The sequence below is a fragment of the Hypomesus nipponensis genome, chromosome 27 (genome assembly GCF_054491055.1).
Source record: "Hypomesus nipponensis isolate SF chromosome 27, ASM5449105v1, whole genome shotgun sequence".
Classification (NCBI taxonomy): domain Eukaryota; kingdom Metazoa; phylum Chordata; class Actinopteri; order Osmeriformes; family Osmeridae; genus Hypomesus; species Hypomesus nipponensis.
The window spans coordinates 11,509,392-11,532,321 of NC_140387.1; the positions used below are offsets into that span (position 1 = coordinate 11,509,392).

Sequence of the window (22,930 nt, forward strand, 5' to 3'; positions counted from 1 at the left end):
TAAATTCAGCTTCACTACACAAGCTACCACTCACAATGTAGCAAGCTAAATTAAAAAAATCTGTCAAAAGTAGCTTGATACATTAGTAGCTACTTTTAGTTAAACAAACTGCATGCCAAGTCAATGCAATTTTAGTGATCAACACAATTGTTAGTCAGATAAAGGCTCAAATATGTTTAGATGTATTTACTGAACAATAGCCTAATCCACAATGCTAATACACAATTGCTGTTATCTAGTCAGACTGGCCGCACAGGCGCTGTGTGAGTGGAGATGAGACGATGACAGCCCTCACTGTACTCAGCTGTTGTGAGATCGGTTGTAACGTGAACTGCAGAATGGGATATGTGAGATGCTTTTTCAGTGCTTTGTCAACACAATAATCCACCAACTTTATGCATGAACATCAGAAATGTCCAGGAGAAATTAGCTTTCGAGGACACTACTGCGCTACTTGATCAATAAAAGAGCTTAACGACTGACAAGTTACTTGGTTTTGTAGATAGCGACGTTACCGCCAAGCTACTGACAAATGTAGTTAAGCTGGTAGCTACTGCCCATCACTGTGCAGACATTATGGGTTCCATAAGGATGGATCAATACTTTTTAGCAAAGTCTGTTAACATTCAATTGACCATATTCGGCATCAAACTGTTGTGAAACATCTTCGGTCGCTTTGACATAAAAACTGGACGGCTAGCGGAATTTCACAGATTTTCAGTCTGAATAACTGCAGGAAAAAAAAAAAAAGTGAATTATGTTTGGGCATGGTAAAAAGTCATGCATGCCAACCTTCAAAAAAATTTGACTTGTGGGGTGGAAATGCCATCACTTTCAAAATATACAATGTTTGCGTGGCCTGTAGCACCCCCTATGGGCGATGGTCTGCCATTTGTGGTGTAACGTGTGGCCTATAGTTTCAGTGTGCCAAAATGTGTACAACCTTATACCAAATTGGAAATGCAATACCACCAAGATCCACAAGGGCCTTTGCTTCAAACCAAGGAGTGAGGGGTGGGGGCTTCGTCAGCCCACCTTTTCCAGAAATCCTTGGATGTGTGTGCATCTCCCCAAGCTTGCGTGTCTGTCAAACGCCTGGATCAGTCAAGCAGCAATGAGGTGGCCAGCAGGTCAAATGTCCAAGAAAACATTTTAGACATCCTCAGAAGAGGGTTCCGAGTACACGCAGCAACTTCCTGTTTGGTGGCTTGGCTGCATATTTTGATTGTCTGTACTGGGCAAACAGCAGTTGATTACTTTTGTGAGGCTTGGTCTCAAGATCATCTCTGCCAAATTTGGTGAAGATTGGACACACTATGTAGGAGGAGTAATCCCTAAGTGTATTAAAGTATACTTCAAATATACTTAAAATGGATAGGACACTTTTAGTTCACTTTTGATATACTTTTAAGAAGTATATTTAGAAAATTGTTCACTTTTGATATACTTATAAGAAGTATACTTTGAAAATAGTTCACTTTTGATATACTTTTAAGAAGTATATTTAGAAAATTGTTCACTTTTGATATACTTTTAAGAAGTATACTTAGAAACAGAAAATTGTATACATTTCTTCTGGAGTAGGATTAGGGTTGCCAACCGTCCCGATTTGTCTGGGACATCTCGATTTATGGGTGATTTTGATCTAGCATAACTAGATAACGACCAGTGTTGGGTGTAACGCGTTACTAAGTAATTACATTTGTAAATACTGTAATTAAATTACTTATCCACTGAAAAAGTTAAGTAAGGGATTACTGTTCATTTTTAGGTAATTTACTTACAGTTACTTGTAATGTACTTGCGTTACATACCTACTGTAAATTAGTCAAACAGTTCTGTATAAATCAATACTGAATTGAAATTTAAATGTATCGTTGTAGGGTAAAAGTGTACGCTGCCTCTTTAAAATTGTTAGCTGTAGTGCAGTTGCACGGGAGACGCAAGTTTTTGCTGCATAAGTGCGGGCTAGCGGTTTGAAGTGGAAGATTTCGGACTCAGCGGAAGCAAGTAGCTCGAGCTGTTTTACCAAATGGAAATATTCCAAGTACTTTACCTTTTTGTCACAGGTTAACAAGAACATTAATGTCAAGTGCAAGCTATGTCCTGGGGAGAAAAAAACTATACGCGGCTGCGGCTAGCACAAGTAACCTACTGAAGCACCTCACAAGGCAGCATCGACAAACAGTTTTGAGTGATCCATGTTCATCAGAATCAGAAAGGGTTTTAATCGCCTTGAAAGTTTGCACAGACTAGGAATATACTTTGGCATCGACAGATAACACCTCAGCAACACCTGTTAAGCAGGCAAAACTTGATTTTACATCGCCAGTGCAGAAAGTGTTTGAAGGTGAGCTTAAAAAAATTATTGCAAACGAGATTGCAGGAAGAGATGCTACTGCTGCGTACTGTAGAATCATGTGATGTCATGTTTAACTTAAAGTTAAGCTTTTGTGTTATGCACAAATTGTTTGGTAACTGAAGATGAAAGAAGGTTACACATGTTACTAAAATGTTAAGTATTAGTAGGCTATGTTTTAAAAAGGTAAAAGGCTAAACTACTCCAAGTTTGACTTGTATTTAATTATTGAAAGACTTTCCTTTCTGTTGTCTATCCAGACAAGGTTTATAGGGATTGTAAGAAGTAATGCATTACATTACTTATTGAGTAATTAAATTACTTTTCAGACAGAGTAATTACAAAAGTAATTTAAATACAATATTGATGAAGTAATTAGTAATAAATTACTTTTTTGAAGTAACTTACCCAACACTGATAACGACCCATTCATTTGAATCAGGTGTGTTGGAGCAGGGAAACATCTAAAACGTGCAGGACAGGGGGTCCCTGAGGACCAGGGTTGAAGACCTCTGCTTTAGAGTATTCAAAGGTATATTTTGAGGTACTTTACAAAGTATACTTCATAAACTAAAAGTGCACTACACAGGCTACTTTACAGTATTCAACTTCAAGTACACTATAAGTGTACTTTAAAGTGTACTAAATTACCTAAAAGGCCAATTCAGTTTACCTAGTACAAACATAGTATATAAATAAGTACACTGCTCGTATACTATAAGTTCCGTTATAATAGTAACGTTTTCCCTTCAAATTCAAAATGGCGGAAAATCTAAATGACTGGGTATGACATCATAGAGACATCCTTCAAGCAGCAATGGCGGGTCCTCCTCAAAATTGCAAACCATTTAAAAATGTACTTGGCACAGACATGCATTTCATACATGAACACAACATTTCAAGACAATTGGACCAATGGCTGACTTTAAGTTATTTTTTGAAGTTCTTCACAAATTGTCAGTGAAGAGAAAAATCCATGCTGCCTACATTTGTTTTTTTTAACTTTTTGTTCCCCATTAGCAGGCCCAAACGGAATACGCAGATTTTTTTTCACATTTTCTGCGGTTATTCAGACTGAAAATCTGCAGAATTCCGCTAGCCTTACGTTCTTATGTCGGAGCGACCGAAGATGTTCCACAACAGTTTGACGGCAAATATGGTCGATTGAATGTTGACAGACTTTGCAAAAAAGTATTGATCCATCCTTATAAAGATCGCCTGAAAACTCCCTGGACCTGTATCTTGCTGTAATTTGGGTCGATAAGTGTTTCCTTTTCAATTCTTAGAATTTTGGGCTAACGCTTTAATAACAGATGTAATATGAGTTAAAAAGTGCATTTACATTTGCCTCAGACCAATTTGTTCTACTTGAAAATTGGCAGATTTTCGTTGGAATTCTGCGCCCGCGTATTCCGTTTGGGCCTGCCCATTAGCAATAAGGCATGCATACCAACTTGCCATCCTTTTGAAAGTGACAACTTTGAAGCGTGTTATGTAAGGCCACCTGTGCTCTCATCAGGCAAATCATACAGAGATCCATTCTTTTCAAGTTTTGACTCAGGACTGGGAATGACAACATCTCCAGCCCAACGAATGCTCAAAACCAGCCCAAAATGCCTGAAAACCACATGTATACAATAGATGCCTTTATAGTTCAAATGTAAAAATGACTGGTGGATTAATATTGTCCTTGTTTTCTGCTAGTTTCACATTTCATTGGTTTATTACAACAAATTATTTAATCATGCTGCTTCCTATCACCACCGAACAGAGACACAGACTCTGACATTTCTTTCTCCCTTATCTTCTCTTCTGCCACCTTCCACCTTCCATCTACCTTTTCCTTCTTTATCTCCCTTTCCTTTACAGATGAGTTCAAGTCCTTTCTTAAGAGGCTGCCTGCCACCCACTTCCTCCCTGTCAGCAGTGTTCACCTCTTGTGGGGCAGTGACTGGGACCTGCAGGCCCGCTACCGCCTACTCCAGAGTTCCCTGGAGTCCCAGAGACTCAAGATCCAGCGAACAGCCCGGAAGCTCTTTGGTCTGAGCATTCGTTGCCACCACAATCCGAACCACCAAAGGCCTAGGGAGAGGTGGGTGTCTGTAGGGAGATCTGGAATTCATGCAGATGGAGATAAGGTTACATTGTTTTCAGACAATAGGTATTGTTGTCTTGGGTCAGGTTATCGAGTTGATATGGATTGTTTTCTGGCATAGAGATGGCCAAAGGAGAAATACTGCAATGCAAGTATGTCAAAAGGGAAATGCAAGGCTTGGGAAAGTATACCGTTGTTGGTGGTTGGGTTCAGTGTAGTTATGATGTTTCTTTTTGGCATATGTACTTGACCAGACAAAACAAGACCAGACAATTTAGTGGTCAATTTTGACGTAACTCTCAGGTATGTACATACATAATACACTGTCCTCAATAAGAGCGCTTTCTGGATAGGATTAATAAGTCACCATCTATTGTGACAGCATGGGGAAGGCTAAAGACATGCCATAATTAAGTGCAGTCTGAAATGGATTCTAGGACAAAAATGTCATCAAGCAAGAACGGAAATAGCATGTTAAGGTAACATCCAGAAGTATTGTTAGAAAAATCAACATAAAATGCAAATAGAGAAAATTATTCTGTAAATGTTTAATTCTGTTTGGAAAACAAGCAACTGTCAGTTGCCACTAAGGTAGAGGAAACACCCACACACATTTTCAGGTGTTGGCAAAGGTTTGTACTGAAGTGTTATCAAAGCAGTGCAGTGCGCTCACTGTGCTCAACAGCGCACACAATCAAGAATGCCTGACAGCGCTTTGTAAAAAAACTGGGTTTGTGTGAGTGTGACCATCTGTGTGTGTGTGTGTATATGTGTCTCAGATGAAGTCAGCCCCAGGATTTATCATCAGAGTCTGTATGTGCTTTAATATGTTTCTCTACACATTACAGGGAGAAAAATTATTAAGCCAACACATCCTTCCATCAGACCAACGCCATCAACACAGTGTACTCTTATGATACCACAAACATAGCGGGACCACATTCTGGCTTTACAAAAAGAGGACACCTTTTTTTCAACGAGGGGGTGGGGGAATAAAAGGGTAAAAAACTGTGTTACTATAATGCAAACTTGAATACAGTGAAAAATACGCTATACGTTGATATTATATACTAAATATTATATTTATATGTATACATTTATAGTTTCGCCATTGTTTCCACTCAGCTGTCATTTGCTGCTACTGTCAAACAACTGTTTGATGCTCTTTGATGCTGAACACAACAGCACTTTGCACGTGGAATTTGGCCAAGAGTTCCTGCATCCTCTTATAATCGACCAATTGGTGTGTGAGAAGGCGGGACTTACAAGAAGGGTTAAATCAATGCATGCACACACAATCAAGTATAATCGTAATTCAACCAAAGCCAAATCCCTGACATTTTAGCAAATTTAGAAAATCCTCAGCTGGATGCTTTTTTAAAGTCTGAAAAAGAGGTGTATGGGGAAAAAAGTACCTATGGTCACCCTACACAAACAAAACTAGAGATGGTACAATTTCTGGGGAAATTGTGAGGTGTGCTTGTGGCCGCTACAACTGGGGCAGTTTTTTTTACTATATCACTTCCAACTTATTGTTTAACATATCACTCATCATGTCATTGATTTAGTAAATCTTTCTAAACAAATGTTGACAACACCTGTCTTGGGTCTTACAAGAGGTACTACATGTACCTTTACACCTTGGAAATATGTACTCTTATCTCCCAAATAAACGTACCTGTACATTTATTTTTTTTACCCGAAAAAGCCACCCGGTACGTTCTTATTTTGGACGGTACGCTTATTTTTGGGGGTAAAATCGAGACATCATTTTAGAAAATTCCATGCATTTTTTTCGGATAGGAAGAAAAATTTGAACTCTTTGATGTGAAAACGTTAGCTACCTTAGCTAGCTAGCTACTGACAGTCACAACCTATAGACAACGAGCCTTTCATCGTCAAATACAAATCCCAGGGTATTTCCGTGGTTACCAGTGCGTCTTTCAAAAATGAATTTTCTACAGTGCAGTAGTAATGTGATTGGTCAATGTTTTAACACATGTTGTGTGCGTCCAATCGTAAGATCAAACAACACTCAATTTCTAGAAAACAACACAATATGTGTCTGATTGGTAATAACACAAAAATTGTGTCAGCTGACAACACATTGGTTTTACTAGTAAGAGTGCATGGAGTCAAGCAATGCAAAAAAGAGAAAGTATTCGCTTGTAGATAATAGATAAGTATGATCTCGGGAAGCGCTGCTACGAGTTCAAGCTACAATATGAAGGGGAAGCGGCTGCCCTTCCCAAGAGGTGGGATGGAAAACGTAAAGATTGGATTCAGCCCAACGCCCAAAGAGGGATATCTGGCCGTGAGGGAGGCTTTTCCCTCGCTGGCAAGAGCTGCAAACAGCAGGGATTTTCAAAGTGCCAAACAAGTTGCCCTGCGCGCACTTTGTGAGCAGGAAAGACGGCTTGAAGACCCCACTGAGGTGAATTAAGTTTTCCGCAAGAAATGGTACCGCCAGCCTGGTGGCGGGAGGAAACAGGCCGTGCCAGAAGTGCGACAAGCTGCATTTCAGTGGTAAATTTTTTAATTCTTATTTATCAAACTCTGTTTAGGTTTTGAATAGCCTATTTGTTTATATAGGCCTACTCGACAAAATGTATAGTAACACTTTCGTTTCGTTAGGTTTGTTGATGTGCGAGGATCTTTGAAAGCCTGCCTGTCAAAAAAGATCTTCGTGGTGAAATGCAAGCAGCTGTACGAAGAATACTTACAGCAAAGCGGCCTCGATCCAACAGACAAGGAGCGAGTCAAGTTCAGTGACAACTGGGTGCCAGGATGGATGGAGAAGTATCGGGTTTCCCTCAAACACCCAAACAAGCATTTTGCTGTGTCGGAAAATGTTCGCAAGGAAAGAATCATTGATTTCCTGAAGAACATTATTTGGGTGAGGGTTTTCTTCGAGAAAAGATTGAAGATGAAGGATGTTGACATTATCAACGGAGATCAAATGCCACTACATCGCAACGAGACAGCCGGACAGAAGACCTTGACCATAAAGGATGGCCCCACCTACATCAAAGACAACAACTACTAAATTATTTTCTTGAAGAAAATTACATCCTGGAAGTCTCGCAGTCAGGTTTCAGGAAATATCACAGTACTGAAACTGCTCTCACCAAAATAATTAGCAACCTCAGACTAAACTCTGATGCAAATAAAGTCTCTATCCTTATCCTGCTAGATCTCAGTGCAGAATTTGATACCATTGATCACGACATCCTAATCAATAGACTGGAAAAGCTTATTGGGTTCACGGATAGTGTATTGAACTGGATAAAATCATATATCACAGGAAATAAGTTTTACGTTAGTTTAGGAGACCATAGGTCCAAGAAACATGAGAACTGCTATGGGGTTGCTCAAGGAAGCTGCTTGGGTCCATTACTTTTTTCTCTTTATATGTTACCACTCGGCGACATAATCAGAGAACATAACATAGGTTTCCATAGCTATGCGGATGACACACAACTATATATATCCACGGAACCCAACGATGCAACGGCCATCAATTCCATTACTAACTGCCTGTCGGCAATAAACAGATGGATGAATGATAACTTTCTTAAATTAAATGAAGACAAAACCGAAGTCCTATTATGTGGCCCCAAATCCAAAAGAGAGATGCTTACTAAGAATCTAGGAGGCTTAACCCCGTCTTAAACCAGAGGTGACGAGGCTCGGTGTAATCCTGGACTCAGATTTGAATTTCAACTCTCACATAAATAAAGTGACCAAAACAGCTTTCTTTCACCTGAGGAATATAGCAAAGGTACGACCATTCATAAACCAAAATGATGCAGAGAAGTTAATTCATGCTTTTATATCCAGCCGGCTGGACTACTGTAACACACTTTTCACTGGTCTTCCCAAGAAAACCACTGAAAGACTACAGCTCATTCAAAATTCTGCAGCTAGATTATTAACCAAAACTGAAAGGAGAAAACACATTAGTCCAGTCCTAGCTACTTTACACTGGCTCCCTGTCACTTTCAGAATTGACTTTAAGGTCCTTTTCCTCACATACAAAGCTCTACACGGACAAGGACTTAGCTACATTGCTAACTCCCTTATAAACTACACACCAGCTCGAACACTGCGATCATCAAATGCAGGCCTATTAGAGGTCACCAGAAGCAGTCATGAGAATATTGGTCATTCGGCCTTTGCTAATTACGCCCAAAACTATGGAACAAATTACCCATAAATATTAGGGAAGCAAACACGCTAGACATTTTTAAAAGACAGCTTAAAACCTACCTTTTTACTGAAGCATTTAAGTAATTTGATCTCAGAAGGGTTTTACTACTTTTATTAGTTATATTATTGTTGCTATTTTAATTATGACTTTTATCACTTGTATTATTGTTTTTATTGATTTTATGTAAAGCAACAATTCTTGTATGAAATGTGCTATATAAATAAAGTCTTACTTACTTACATGTTGTCAAGGGAGAGAGTGACTGTCTTCACTCAAGCCTCCAGTAAGAATTAGGGATGGGCGTGGTTAATAGAATATCCGGATATCCTAAAGTAAGTTAGTATTCGAATACTTTTTTCGAATACTTATGAGCGTAGTTTGATTTAAAAAAGGTTTTATTGAAAAACCGTCGCGTCATGTTGTGCATTCTAATAGTTGTGACGTTAGAAAATGATGAAAACCATCAAAAAAGGTAGGCTACACCTGCGTTCTGCTGCGAGTCTCCTTTCATTTCATTTGGCGCTACAAGAAGCATAGTGTCCTGGCTAAGCAGTACCACGCAACAACCTCAGTTCCTGCAGTCTTTTCTATGCCGGCCTGCTCGTAAATCGACTCCGTACTAGCCTCTCCCCTGAGCATGTTTACATGCTAATGCTCCTGAATAAAAATGCGTATGGCTAATGCAGTTGTGGCTTATTTATTTTCTTACCAGTAGCCATGTAGAGCTAGCGTAATCGGCTGTTTATGTTCGCAATGTGTGGTGGCGCACCGTATCCTATAGAATTCCGGTTCCAAGTTAATATCCAAGTTAATATGCAATATTTCTCCGTGTGTCTTTCGTTTTTATGGAGGATAGCCTACCCAATGTGTTAAATTTAGTCCAATGTAGCCTACTTTTTATTTCACATAATAATAGGCTAATCGCTTTTCCACCAAATTAAGAGCCTACGTCTGAAGACGCAGCAGTTTTTCAAGTTCATTGTCTTTTCGTCATGTTAATAAATTGATCTTTCATTTGTTTTTCTTTATTCAACCCTTATTTAATCTAATAGTTTAACAGTCCCAATTATTGCCAGAATATGTGGTGGTTCATGTGTTTACTGTATGCTTTGCGTCACGTCAGGCTAATTACATAACGGAACCACATTAATAAGATAGATTATCCTGATATTCGAAAATAATTTCGGATACTATTCGAATATTGAAATCAGTTCAAATCTCCATCCCTAGTAAGAATGGCCTGGGGATGCAACCACAATTTGTGTTAAAGGGAAAGGGCACAATTCTACAGGACAAGTTACATTGTCCAGAGGGAGTGACCACTCACTGGGGCCCCAAGGGATCTTACAGTCTCATCACCATGAAGGCCACAATCAAGACCCTCCCCAACTTGAAGGCGCAAAACATCTTTAGGAGTTTGTGGCATTCCGCCAGGAGGAGATGGCGAAGGAGCCACCAAAAACACTGAAAGATCTCCTTGCATCCATTACACCACCAGAGGGAGTTCGACGTGCTGCCCCACAGAATCAGGATCCAGTAAATGAAGGGAATGAGCTACTGGACACAGAAGATGGGGAGCTCGAATTCAACATTGATCTTGAATTTGAGGCGGAAGATGAAAATGAAGTAGGAGCGCTAGCCCCAGATCAAGTGCCAGCACCAGCACCTACAGTCAGTAGTACCATGACCAGGGTATCTACAGACCATATTGGCCTACCAACTGACACAACTGATCAGAGCCTTAATAAGGATGGGAAGTTCCTGAATGAGCTGGCAAAAGTGCTGAACACATATGGCAAAGAGACATCCCTGCCATATCTCTGCTATATAAGATCGACGTATATGCCAAGGCACGCAACAGTGTGAAACACCGCCTAAAGTCTAATTCCGATCTTGTACAGAGTTTGGTTGAATCAACCACTGTGATTCCCATTTCAGTTTCCACGTCCGGCATGACACCTGTCACAGCTTCCACATCCAGCACGAAACCTGTCACAGCTTCCACATCCAGCACGACACTTGTGTCTCTACCCAGTACTGACAACACACCTGTGTCGCTGAATGTTGATGACCATGTGCTAGTGAGATATGGCACTCTCAAAATGCCAGCTGTAGTTGTACGGGGGGAAGAGGCTGGACTTGCTGTTAGATACTTTGAAGGTGTAACTAGTACTGGTGTAAGTTCAGGATTGCATGCCGCACAAGACGCGGAATATGACATGCTGCGAGATGATGTAATTAGAAATATCACAGCACCTGCAATTGTGCTGCGCGGCAGTCGTGTCTACTATGAGTTTGTTGAGGTATACCATGTTTGTTTATTTATAACTATGTATTTCCAAGCTACAGGCATTGAAGTATTTTCCTAGCAATGCTTTATTTGGTAGTGGTTGTCATGTTGACTTAAGCTGTTTTAGGAAAAGTGATAGTACTAGTACATGTATGTTTGTAACTAGACAGACTTTTGAGGAAAAGTACTACCATATATTTGTAACAGCCTCTTTAAAAAAAAATTCTAACAATGATTATGTATTTCAGTGTGTTGAAGTGTTTACGTTTTTTCCTAGCAATGGTATATTTGCTGTCCATTTCTATTCCTGATTGCTAGTGACAGTAAAAGATGCGCACTTACACTGGTAGGAACACATATTGATAGCATATTGACACAGTTTGCGTACTGATTTGGCAATTTTCCGGGGGGGTACTTTTATTCCGAGGGATACTTTTATTCGGGAGGTAAAGGCAGCTGTCACTTACAATCACTGCAGTTACATGTATACTGGTGTCTGTCTGGTATGTAATTTAAAGTGTAAATGAAACGTTAAAGCATATTTGAGATGCACACACAGAGATAAAGTTGATAGCTAATTTAGACAGACTTACACTTTCCCAGTCATTGAACAACATAGGATAACATCTTGAGCATCCCTGAAGGTCTGGAAATTTCAACAAAAAACTAGGGTTTAAGCGTTTCACGTTTTGTGATGACTAAATGACAAAATGTGTTTAAGCAATAAGGCCGAATCCCAATACTCCCCCTAGCCCTTAGTTTACCTCTAGCCCTTGGCCCTCGAAACTGAGGGGTAAGTGCTACACATCCCTAAGAAATGGGACACCACTTGGTTACAGGTACATCATCTAGCATGTATCGATATCTCCAAAGCAAGTACTGTTATGCACTGATATTAAACAAAATTCGCTGCTAATGGAGTTTACTTAAAACTGTAGACATGCTAGTCAAAGAAATGCGGGACTGTTGTGCAATTCAGCACTGTAACATTAGTGTACCAAACTAGCGATTTTTAGAAACGTTTCAATTAGGAAAATGGTTGCAAATATATATGTTCAGGACTGTGTATAACACAAAACAAGACTGTCATAATTTTTTTACAATTAATTAAGCCGAATATATTACATTTATCGGACTCTCTGGATGATCTGGCCACCATTATTGCCGGTCGTGCAGTATTCACATAGCCCTAGGTTTCAAGTAAGCTCCCGATCTTGGTTTTAAGGGGTGTCTTAGCCCTACCCCTAGCTCAAAAAGAGTATTGGGACAACACTAGCTCTCACGGAAACGCGCAAAACTAAGGGGAAGGGGCAAGGGGGATTATTGGGATTCGGCCTAAGCCCCAAGAGGCCGCGTTTTGCGCTGATTCCTCCGCTACATAAATTGTTGCCACGCAACAGCTGGATGGACACCTTTGCCGTCTTTTTTAATTTTAAATATTCGATGCGCAGTAATATGGAATGTTAAAGAATGTTATGAGGGCAACCTGTAAGGTTATGCTGGATTTTACAACGGCATGGAACGCGATATAGCCAATCACAATCAAGGATGGGAACAACCAGTTTTAGAATTTAAATTTTAGTATAGACTATAAAATTCAAGGGATTAGGTTTGTTGATTCAACCATAGAATTATTTTTATTTATTTTTATGACCCCACTTATTCCACAAAAATTAGTGATTAGATGACAACAAAAAGCTATGGAAAGAGATAGTGTTATTTTGCTTATGAAGTAACTACTGCTCTCCAGAACAAAGTGCCCACTTCCTTTTTAAAGACCCTACAGCGCGAGCGGTACTTTCCCCCCAAAATCATAGGAAAGCATATCAAGCTACTGTATATAACAGCTGTCCCCAACTTTTTTTGCACCACGGACCAGTTTTGTCTAAGACATATTTTCACGGACCAGCAGGGACGGACTGGGAGGAAAGATAGGCCATAGACTTTGATCCAAACTGGCCGACCAGAACCGGCCCCCACCATCACAGCTGCCCTGCTAATGCATGCACATTCTGGGTTTGATATGATCCTAGATAGCGACTTTCACATCTAATGCGAGCTCGCGGAGCTGATTTGAACAAAACAGAACATAGGGCCCCATGCCTGTCTTCGCCTGGGGTCCCCAAATCAATAAATCCGCCACTGCTTATACCCAGTTTATTCCGTGATTTTGTTTGATTGCTGTCACGGCAGAAAATCCAGTTTCACAAAGGATTTTGGAAATGTAAGCAGGGTTTTGAGTGCTTTTGTGGCGATCTCAGGACATTCAGCCTTCATCCAAAACACCGGCAGAGTTGTTGTCTCAAACAGGCTTCATTGAGTGGTAACGTGTCATGTGTCGAAACTTGCAAAAAAATTAGTAAACAAACGTCTTTGCAGAGATTTTTTGCTCAGGGGAAGAGGCCCGCAGAGAAGGAGAGAATCCGTTAATTTTTTCAGAATAAAATGTCTTTCAGACTGATAATCAATTAAAAGGAAATAACCGCGGACCGGTGGTTGGGGAACGCTGGTATATAAGACATTGGCTGTTTATCAATACACGTTTTTTTCCATTCTTGTGTTCTTGCGAACTCGTTTGACATAATCTTTCATTGCCCAAGTGCGGTTCCAATACAAAGAACACAAGCAGAAAAGGCTCTGACACAAGTCACCAAGAATGCCAAAAATACCCGGAAATGTTCCTGATCTGCCCCTTTTATCGAGGATGCATCGGATGGTGACATGACCAGCGAGAACGCTTATGATTTCCCAGAAGTCCTTGCGGTCTTGCAAGACCATTCTCGCAAGGACGCTTGCAAGAGCGTTCTTCAAAAGAATGTACTTGCGTTCTCAGCGTTCTTCGGATTGATAAACTAGTGCAGCAATTTAGCAGACCAAAAAGGGTATTTGATGCAGCCCTAGACACTAAGACAGCACCAGCCCCCCTCGGTTGGAACATGAAATCTGTTCCAGGGAAGTGAAACTTATATATGATACATATACAGACAAACACACACTTCAGGTTTGCAGTAAAAGTACACACACACACACACACACACACACACTTAAGCAGCCTTAGAACTGACTAAACAAAAACGTTTTTTTTACCTAACTTTGAATGTTGAAACAGCATCAGCCTCCTTAATGGAGACAGGTCATTTGTTCCAGAGAAGAGGTGCTCTATATGAGCCCTGCCTCCAGCAGTTTTCTTATACATTTTGGGAACCACTAGATAGCCGGCATCTTGGGATCTTAGTGTCCTTATGGGGTGATAGGGTGCAAGGATACCAGAGAGGTATAGTGGTGCTCATCCATGGAGAGATTTGTAGGTTAGTAGTAGGACTTTGAAATCTGCTCTGGCTTGGATTGGGAGCCAGAGATGAGAGTAGATGTTATATGATCATACTTTCTGGTTCTGGTCAGTAGTCTAGCAGCAGCATTTTGCACAAGCTGTAAAAATGTTATGTAGGTGCTTGGTAGGCCAGAGAATAATACATTGCAGTAGTCCAATCAATCGGGAAGTAACAAATGGATGTATTAGTTTTTAAGCATCATCCTTTGAAAGGACATTTCTTATTTTAGCTATGTTACGTTAAAATTTTGGTAATGTGCCTAATATGGTACTCAAACGAGAGGTCTGGTTCTATTGTGACTCTTCGATTTTTGACCAGCTGGCTTTGGGAGACATTGATGCCGTTAAGGTGTAAGGTGAGATTGGATAAATTATTTCTGTATTTTTAAAGTCCAAAAACCTATCCATTCCAGTAACCAGTAGCAGTTCAGCAGTGACATTGTGGTAGATCTCATTGTCCCATTTTTTTTGTTACCTGCTAACCATGTCTCTTGGTGGCCCTGAATGTCCATTCTCAAAAACACGACACGACTTCCTGTGACATTGTTTGTTCAGCTCTTGAATTCCATCATTTCCATCATTTCATGTATTCATGCTCAACTTTTGAGTAAAATAGAAAAATATATACAGTTGTTAGTGTGGTCTTTGCACTCATTAACAATTATAGGAAACACAGTTCAATCATTACCCTCTGAGATGATATTCTTGAAATATTTAGCTACTTTGCTTAGCTGCTTCCAGGGAGAAGAATTAGCTTCAATATGCTTTGACCAGGATGGGGGAAAGCTGATGGTGGGTGAATGATAATTGTATTTCCCCAGGCTTCACATATCCTAATCACATATTTACTTAAATCACTATTTCCCAACCATGCACAAACCACAAACAAGGTTGGTCTGCAACCTGATAAACATTCATGGTATTTAAATTCTGATATATTATGAGGTGAATATAGTAGAAAGAGCAGAAAAGAGGGTGTCTTTTTACACACTTTTGTTTTAGAATGACCAATTGAATGATGATTAGCTCAAATACATAGCATTAACCAGAACCATGGACAAGCATAATATAAGAAATGTATATACATGGAGTAAAGCTAATCTTACATTTAAAAGCAGTACTCACTTAAAGATCCTGTAAAGCAAATTCCATGATTTGCTTCTCAGTACATTCTATACATCTGAAATGAGTTCCTGAAAGCATGTGCAAAGTGCAAAAACTTTGTCGCACTGAAATGTGCAATGAGTTAGAACATTGAACAGTTTCTCTTCCGTTTTCAGCTCAGGTTTTGTATAGGTGGAGCCAAAACCCGACCGATCTATGTCACAGCGACTTATCTACGTAAAATCACAGACGGTTGCATTCTGTTACTCAGCTGGTATGATGCAAAGTAATTAACACATAAAACACTCAGAGACTGCATTTAGGTCTGTTCTGATATCTGCAAATTGATTTAGCTAGTGTTGCTGTTGTTGCTAAATTTAATAAATTTGAGGAGCCAGAGCTTCAGCTACTTTAGGCAACACAGCCTCCCAGTCTCAAGCAGCTGCTAATTTTCTCACGATTTCAAAGCCTAATTTAACATACTTGACAGTGTTTTTTTTTTTCATTCGAATTTGGATGGGTAGTTAACCCATCCATGGTGGTGTGATGAACTTAAAACTCGAAGTACTCCGTACTCCCTGTTGCTCATTACAAATGTCAATGCTCACGGCAGAGATCCTAATTCAGACTTTTTAGAACAATAGTATATATGACAAGCTGATATGGCAGCTCTTGTAAAGAGTACAAATTGTAACATTTACGAAGTAGCATGTAATGTCGCCAAATAATTAGCAGTCGTATGTAGACATCAACCTTATTTATAAAAAATGATAGGTCATATCATATTATATTAGGCCTATATATTTACAATGTACAATTTTCAGTTAGAGGTGATGAAGAAAGTGTTTTGTCCGTCTCTTCATAAACGGAGTGACTAAGTTCAGTTGAGTTCTGGATTTTAATAAGTATTTATCAATCTGCAGATTGGGAGAGAAAACCAGACCTCTGACAATAAATGACAACACAACACCAGGCTTAGGTCTCAATCAAGTCTCTCTCCGCTCTGAAGGACAGAGGACCATCTTTTATAGGGCACAAGAATGTAAACATAGATAGTGACAGTCAGGCAGAAATGACGTTACAATAGTCTCAGAGAAAGAGATTCACAGCTCCCAACACATGACCACTCAAACTACAGAGTTCATAGTTGGAGCTCTCCTTGTAGTCATGACAAGGACCATTTAGCCAGTACTTTCTCCTGATCTCAAACATCTATTAACCCTGACACATAGACACAATCTACTCTCATTCATAGCAAGCTTACATGAGAACATACTAACTAGTATCCAATGACCAGTTCTCTTGATTAGTGAATAATGTAAGCACACAGGAAATCTCAATTTCTTCCACAGAGGTATTGTATTTGATTTTGACAGTGTAATTAATAATTTCAGATGCACTAAATTAGACCTCATATTAGTAATAACAGCTTGTTACCTTACACAGTGTATTGATCCTTAGAGCCTTTCATATTAGTAGACAGCTTTTCATTTACAATATTTGGTATTGTCTATTCTTGTGTTTCACATTGAATACGGCCAGGTTCAATGTGTTCCCCTCTTTTTCTCACACACAAACTTACTTTCTCTGACTTTCTCTTTCTGTCTTTCAATCTCTTCTCTCTCCCATTTTCTCTCTTTCTCTAAACCTCCATCATAACCTTACGGTGTGTACTTGAAATTGCGTCATCTGTACTAAGCACTAGGGCTGTCTTATGTACATTTTTAAGTGGAGCAAATAAGCCAAACTGAAACAATCAGCACAATTATTTCTTCTCATTGCAGACAAGGAATTTACTTTAATTTGGCAAGAAGGTGCAAACATTCAACATATAGGAGTACATCTTAAATAAGTGGTGTAAGTTTAAACAAGTGTAACTATACTATACAAAAGGTGCAAAGTTGAATTAACTAATACTAACTAATACTAAGGGTATGTAGAATAAATTAAATATAAAGTATAAAATAGCTATAATGTACAAACATAGCTAAGCTTAGAAACGTTGACATAGACATCCCTCACAATACATTTCTTGTCAGCACGGATGACCCGATCCAACTTATACTGACCTCTCAAGGTGTTTTGGTCAGCCAGCCAAACTACATCCCCCACAGCAACAATCCTCTTCTCGAGTGCCACTTGCCTCTCACAAACAAGTTTGGACCAGTCAGCTGGCACCACTTTTTCCTAAAGTTGTCCACTTGTCCCTGGATGACTCGTATCCTTTTGTTGGGGTAGTTTTCAGACACAAAGTCTCCTGAGTCCCAGCCTGCCCCAGCAAAGTGTTGGGACTCATGTACTCCACACAATTCTCCCAACTCACAGTTTATTGAGAAAGTATCTGATATGTCATTTTGGTCAGCATGTTCAAGTACATTAAAGTACAGTTCTGGGATGCTATAAGCTGTTTTTCATCCAACAATGAATAAATAAGAAAAGTAGATGTAAGATTATGATATAATACCAAAAACCTAGCAATGACATCATTTTCCTTTAATTTAACTAACCGGAGATCTATAAGCTAATAATGTTTCAGATTGTTTGGTGTGAAATAAAATCAGATGATTGTTATAAAACATTAATAAAAGAAAATTCAAAGAGCTAGAGGTTCTAGATATAATTGTTCACATTCATGAAATTAGAACTAGTAACCACTGTAAACTTTAGCCTTATTAAATAATTTTCTTTATGAAAAAAACCTTAATGGCAATTTTTACTATCGCTAAAGGTTCTGCCACTAAGTGTAAACTAACCTTAACTGCCTAAAGTATAACAGTATGTTGGTTTTGTGTCTACAGTGCTTGTCTATTCATGAAATTTAGAAAAAAGCATTTTTCTTTCATTTTGGTAATCTCTTTTCAGATGCCTTCAAGTGTGTTGTTATTTTGCAATGCTCCTCTTATATTTTGATACTGACTAACCTCAGTGAAAAATAAATAAATTAGTACTATGTCTTATCACAATGTGTTTAGAAGACATCCAAACACCATATTTTAATATTTTCTTTGATAGTATTCAAGTCTAGTTCATGGTTCATGTGCATAAAGATAAAGATGTCAAACATTTAAATCTCAATGCAGATTTGAACACATTTTCCATTTAAAATCAGAATGGCAGCACACCGAGACAAGTAGAATTTTCCTATTATTATGTCTGTCCAACCTTGAACGGATCCTCTCCAAGACATCAGGATTCATCTTCTATTCAGAGGAAGTTTCAGGACTGTCAAGATGATAGGGAGCAATGCCTGAAGGTGAAACGAATTAGAAGATTTTCATAGGAAATTATGTCTCCCGGTGGATGGAAATAAAAAGACTCCTTCCCCTCCTACAGAATATATTATGCTGCTCACTTATTGGTTCATAACAAACAAGCCTACTCTAACATTGACAGTAAAGTTGAACTGGGTTTGAGTACACTGATGGTCCCTGTTAATAGTGCATTAAATTAATTTGTCTCACTTTTTGTTTTACCTTCACCTTGCACTGACACTTGATTGGCTTTCTTTTTTCTTTGTCTCTAATGTACTTATCCTTCCTTTCTCTATTCTCCAGGTCGGTGATGCAGTGGCTGAATAGGGTTCAATCCTTCCTCTACTGCAATGAGAATGGTTTCTGGGGTACCTTTTTAGAAAGTCAGAGGACTTGTGTGTGCCACATGGGTGTCACCCTATGCCAGCGACCTATACCTTGCATAATTGGGGGCAACAACAGCTGTGCAATGTGCAGCCTGGCCAACATCTCACAATGCGGCTCCTGCAACAAGGGTTACCGCCTGTACCGTGGGCGCTGTGAGCCACAGAATGTGGACTCGGAGCGCAGCGAGCAGTTCATCAGCTTTGAGACGGACCTGGACTTCCAGGACCTGGAGCTAAAGTACCTGCTCCAGAAGATGGACTCGCGCCTCTACATCCACACCACTTTCATCAGCAACGAAATTCGCCTGGAGACTTTCTTTGACCCACGGTGGCGCAAGCGCATGTCACTGACCCTGAAGAGCAACAAGAATCGGATGGACTACCTTCACATGATAATTGGACTTTCTATGAAGATCTGCCAAATGCGGAACAGCAGCATTGATCCAATGTTCTTTGTTTATGTCAACCCCTTCAGTGGGAGTCACTCAGAGGGTTGGAGTATGCCCTTTGGTGAGCATGGCTACCCACGCTGGGAAAAGGTGCGCCTGCAGAACTCCCAGTGCTTCAACTGGACTCTTCTTCTGGGAAACAGATGGAAGACTTTCTTTGAGACGGTGCACATCTACTTGCGTAGCCGTGCAAAAGTGCCAACTGGACTGCGCAATGACACAGGCCAGGGTCCTGTTGACCTCTCAGACCCCAATAAGCGTCAGATCTACATCAAAATCTCTGACATCCAGGTTTTCGGTTACAGCCTGCGTTTTAATGTCGACCTGCTTCGCAGCGCAGTTCAGCAGGTGAATCAGTCTTACACCCAAGGGACTCAGTTCTACTCCTCCTCTTCTGTCATGCTGCTCCTGCTGGACATAAGAGATCGGATTAACCGTCTCGCCCCTCCGGTGTCACCGGGAAAGCCCCAATTGGACCTGTTCTCTTGTATGCTGAAGCACCGGCTCAAGCTCAACAACAGTGAGATGATCCGGGTCAACCACGCCTTGGACATGTTCAACACAGAGATACTGAAACAATCAGATCACCTCACTACCAAACTTTGCTGAAATTCAATGAACAAACAAAACAAGATAAGTAAACAAAACAAATGCTCCACAAAAAAGGGATATTAATCTAAACTTGGTTTTTCCCTTTTTTTATTTGGGCCTTTTTGTTCTGCCTTTTGATGTAATATTAACAACTTTGTAAGTGTAATTGTTAAATAGAAACTGAAAAAGATAATGATCAAGGGTGATCAAAGGTATTTTAGGTGGATAAAGAAGAAGATTCATGGAAACCACTGTACCATAATTGTCCCAGCATGTCTGTCATTTCCAAAAAGAACATAAAAAAAAAAAAAAAAAACTGAAAACATTAAATCCATTTTCTGGTGACAAAGAGGCCTTGAATTTACTCTGAAGGAACAAAGGTTATATCTGAAACTGCCATTCTTCTGACGAGTCAAATATTTTTTAAGATATTAAGTCTTAAGGGCAGACCAGATAACATCCTTTCATTAAAAACCAATATGTTTCATCAAAAATCTAAATACAACAAACATGTAAAAGAAATCTTTTATGATCAAGTTTATACATTTTAGGGGTTACGTAGCTTAGTGAGCAATTACTCCAAGAGTTAGCTACAGCACAGACGTTGTATTACATCAGAATCCATGACAAATCTGCATCCCTCTCTTTGCGATGCAAGGTATGAGAACCTGAAAAGAGTAGGCTCACAGCAAGCTGTCATGTCAAATAACAAAAGCCAGCTGTTTATATAGATATATATATATATGTATACCTTTTTTCGCTTAATGCTTGTTGCTGTTTGTTAGTTGAATGTGTCATTTTAGAGTGAGTCACTCCAGTCTAAGCTGAAATCTGTCACTGGGCGCTACCTCCCATGTTTAGAATCCTCCCCATATTTCTCACAAAGTTGGTTCCTACTGGTGCCTGAGTGCAATATCATGGTCTGAAGATGAACAATTAATGCTATTTCGTACAGCTTTGCAAAACGTACACCTTGTGACTGCTGATGTGTCAAGCTGTATGGGCACCAAGAGCACTTGAAACATTGATCATTCACCCCCATCCGTGACAGACAACATGAGAGCCATACATTTCCTTGAGGTTAACATAAGATGTGAAAAGCCCTTTCCTACATACATAAGTTCCATACATATGTTCCATTTGTGTGTACGTGATTCATTTCAAATCTAGGACAGAACACTTAAAACCAAGAGAATGTATATTTGGTGGAATTTTAACTTGAGTAAACCCATTCAGCATGATAACTGATTGTTATTAAAGCTTCAAAAACATGTATTTTTATTTTAATCTGTTAATTTCCTTTGGTTAATGTTTTTTTGTTTGTAATTTGATTCCAAATGATGAACTTTTTCTAAATTCAGATTCAACCCACATGCAGAGTTTTATAATTCTAGAATGAAATGCAAAACTTTCCTGAAAGCCTAGTTTATTGCTGTCTGACCACAGATTATCACAGAAAACCTAGGAAATATCTATGGACACTACCTACAATATAAAATATTGCTATATTATTAAGTGCCTGTTATGTATCCCTTTAACGTATTTGATTTTGTTTATTTTGTTTCCCAAACACACCCCAAACCACCCAACAGTATAACAGAAAAATTCGGTTGACAAAGGGTTACATTTATTAGAGCCTCAGAGACCACAACTGAAAAATAATTATTTTCAGCATGAGGAATTAACTGTTTATCTGGTTATATGGTTTGCATATGAGAGAAATTAAGCCATTTGCAGGATATTGAAGTCTTGATTTTTAGGCACTATTACAGGCTACATTATAAATATATAACGTTTTCTTGGTATGACTATATTAAAAATGAAAATTATAGTAGGAGCCTACAACAACAGTGAACTAGGCCATTACTGTAGTACAAAGATAACCCATAATTACAATTTAAATATAAGTAACTTTAACTCCAATTTAACCCCAATTTAACTTTAACTATAAGTCGTACCATTTTATTGTTTTAGTTATCAATCTCAGAGGAATTACAACTTTTTACAGTTATGCTCTTGTCTAAAATAATGTACAAACATGAGTTACTTCGTACTTTTGCATACATGACACAAGCACACATTTGATCTATTTGCGTAACATCACTGTATTGTTGCATATATCCCTTCTGATATACCCATGAAAACATTTAACTGAAGATACAGCTCCTAATACCTTGCCTATGTAATTTTTGCTATTCTGTTTACATCCTTCTATCAGCTTCTTTCAAATGAATGTTTCATATATTAATCTATTTCTCATTAAAAGGCTATATTTAATAAGAAGAGCACTTTGTTTGTCTGTACCAGTTTGACCGGCACATAACATGACATGGTGTAAAAAAAAACTATCAGTATGTGCAAGATATTTATTTGTTTAGAACTACAAAGTGTTACACTATTACTACCTCAGTGGAGTTTCAAACCAGCTATTCATCGGTTGGAACAAGTCTATCTCCTCCTTAATCAGAGTTTGTTTATCTAAGTCTACTGGATATATCAAATATAGTGCTGCAATATGGATAACCATTTTTTTGTGTCTCCTATGACATTTACATTTATGCATTTAGCAGACGCTTTTATCCTAAGCGACTTCAAAGAATGAGTTTTACGAAAGTGCATAGGTCACTGATCATAACAACAAGATAGCCCCAAACATTGCGGGTAGTCAAACATGAAGCATACGTTGTGAAACCAAATAAGTCCCAAAGGACTGAACAATGAGAGCATGTTGTTAGACAAGTTACAATTAAACAGTAATACCTCAAAAGTGCATGAGTTTACCTGTGGAAAAAGCAAGCAACAACAATATATTTCACAGCGAGTACAATCATTTTAAGACAGTTACAACAAACCTACAAGAGCAA

The 22,930-nt window shown here is 39.0% G+C and overlaps 1 protein-coding gene across 1 annotated transcript in view; it reads left to right on the forward strand.

Moving 5' to 3' along the window:
• brinp1 (bone morphogenetic protein/retinoic acid inducible neural-specific 1) overlaps positions 1–22,328 on the forward strand; it is a 122,196-nt gene extending 99,868 nt beyond the window's left edge. Inside the window, exons 6-7 of the mRNA XM_084694089.1 lie at positions 4,229–4,451; positions 18,944–22,328. Of these exons, the coding sequence (XP_084550215.1) occupies positions 4,229–4,451; positions 18,944–20,084 (1,364 nt within the window). The 3' untranslated portion in view covers positions 20,085–22,328. The remainder of the gene's footprint in view (positions 1–4,228; positions 4,452–18,943) is intronic.
• The last annotated feature ends 602 nt before the right edge of the window (positions 22,329–22,930 follow it).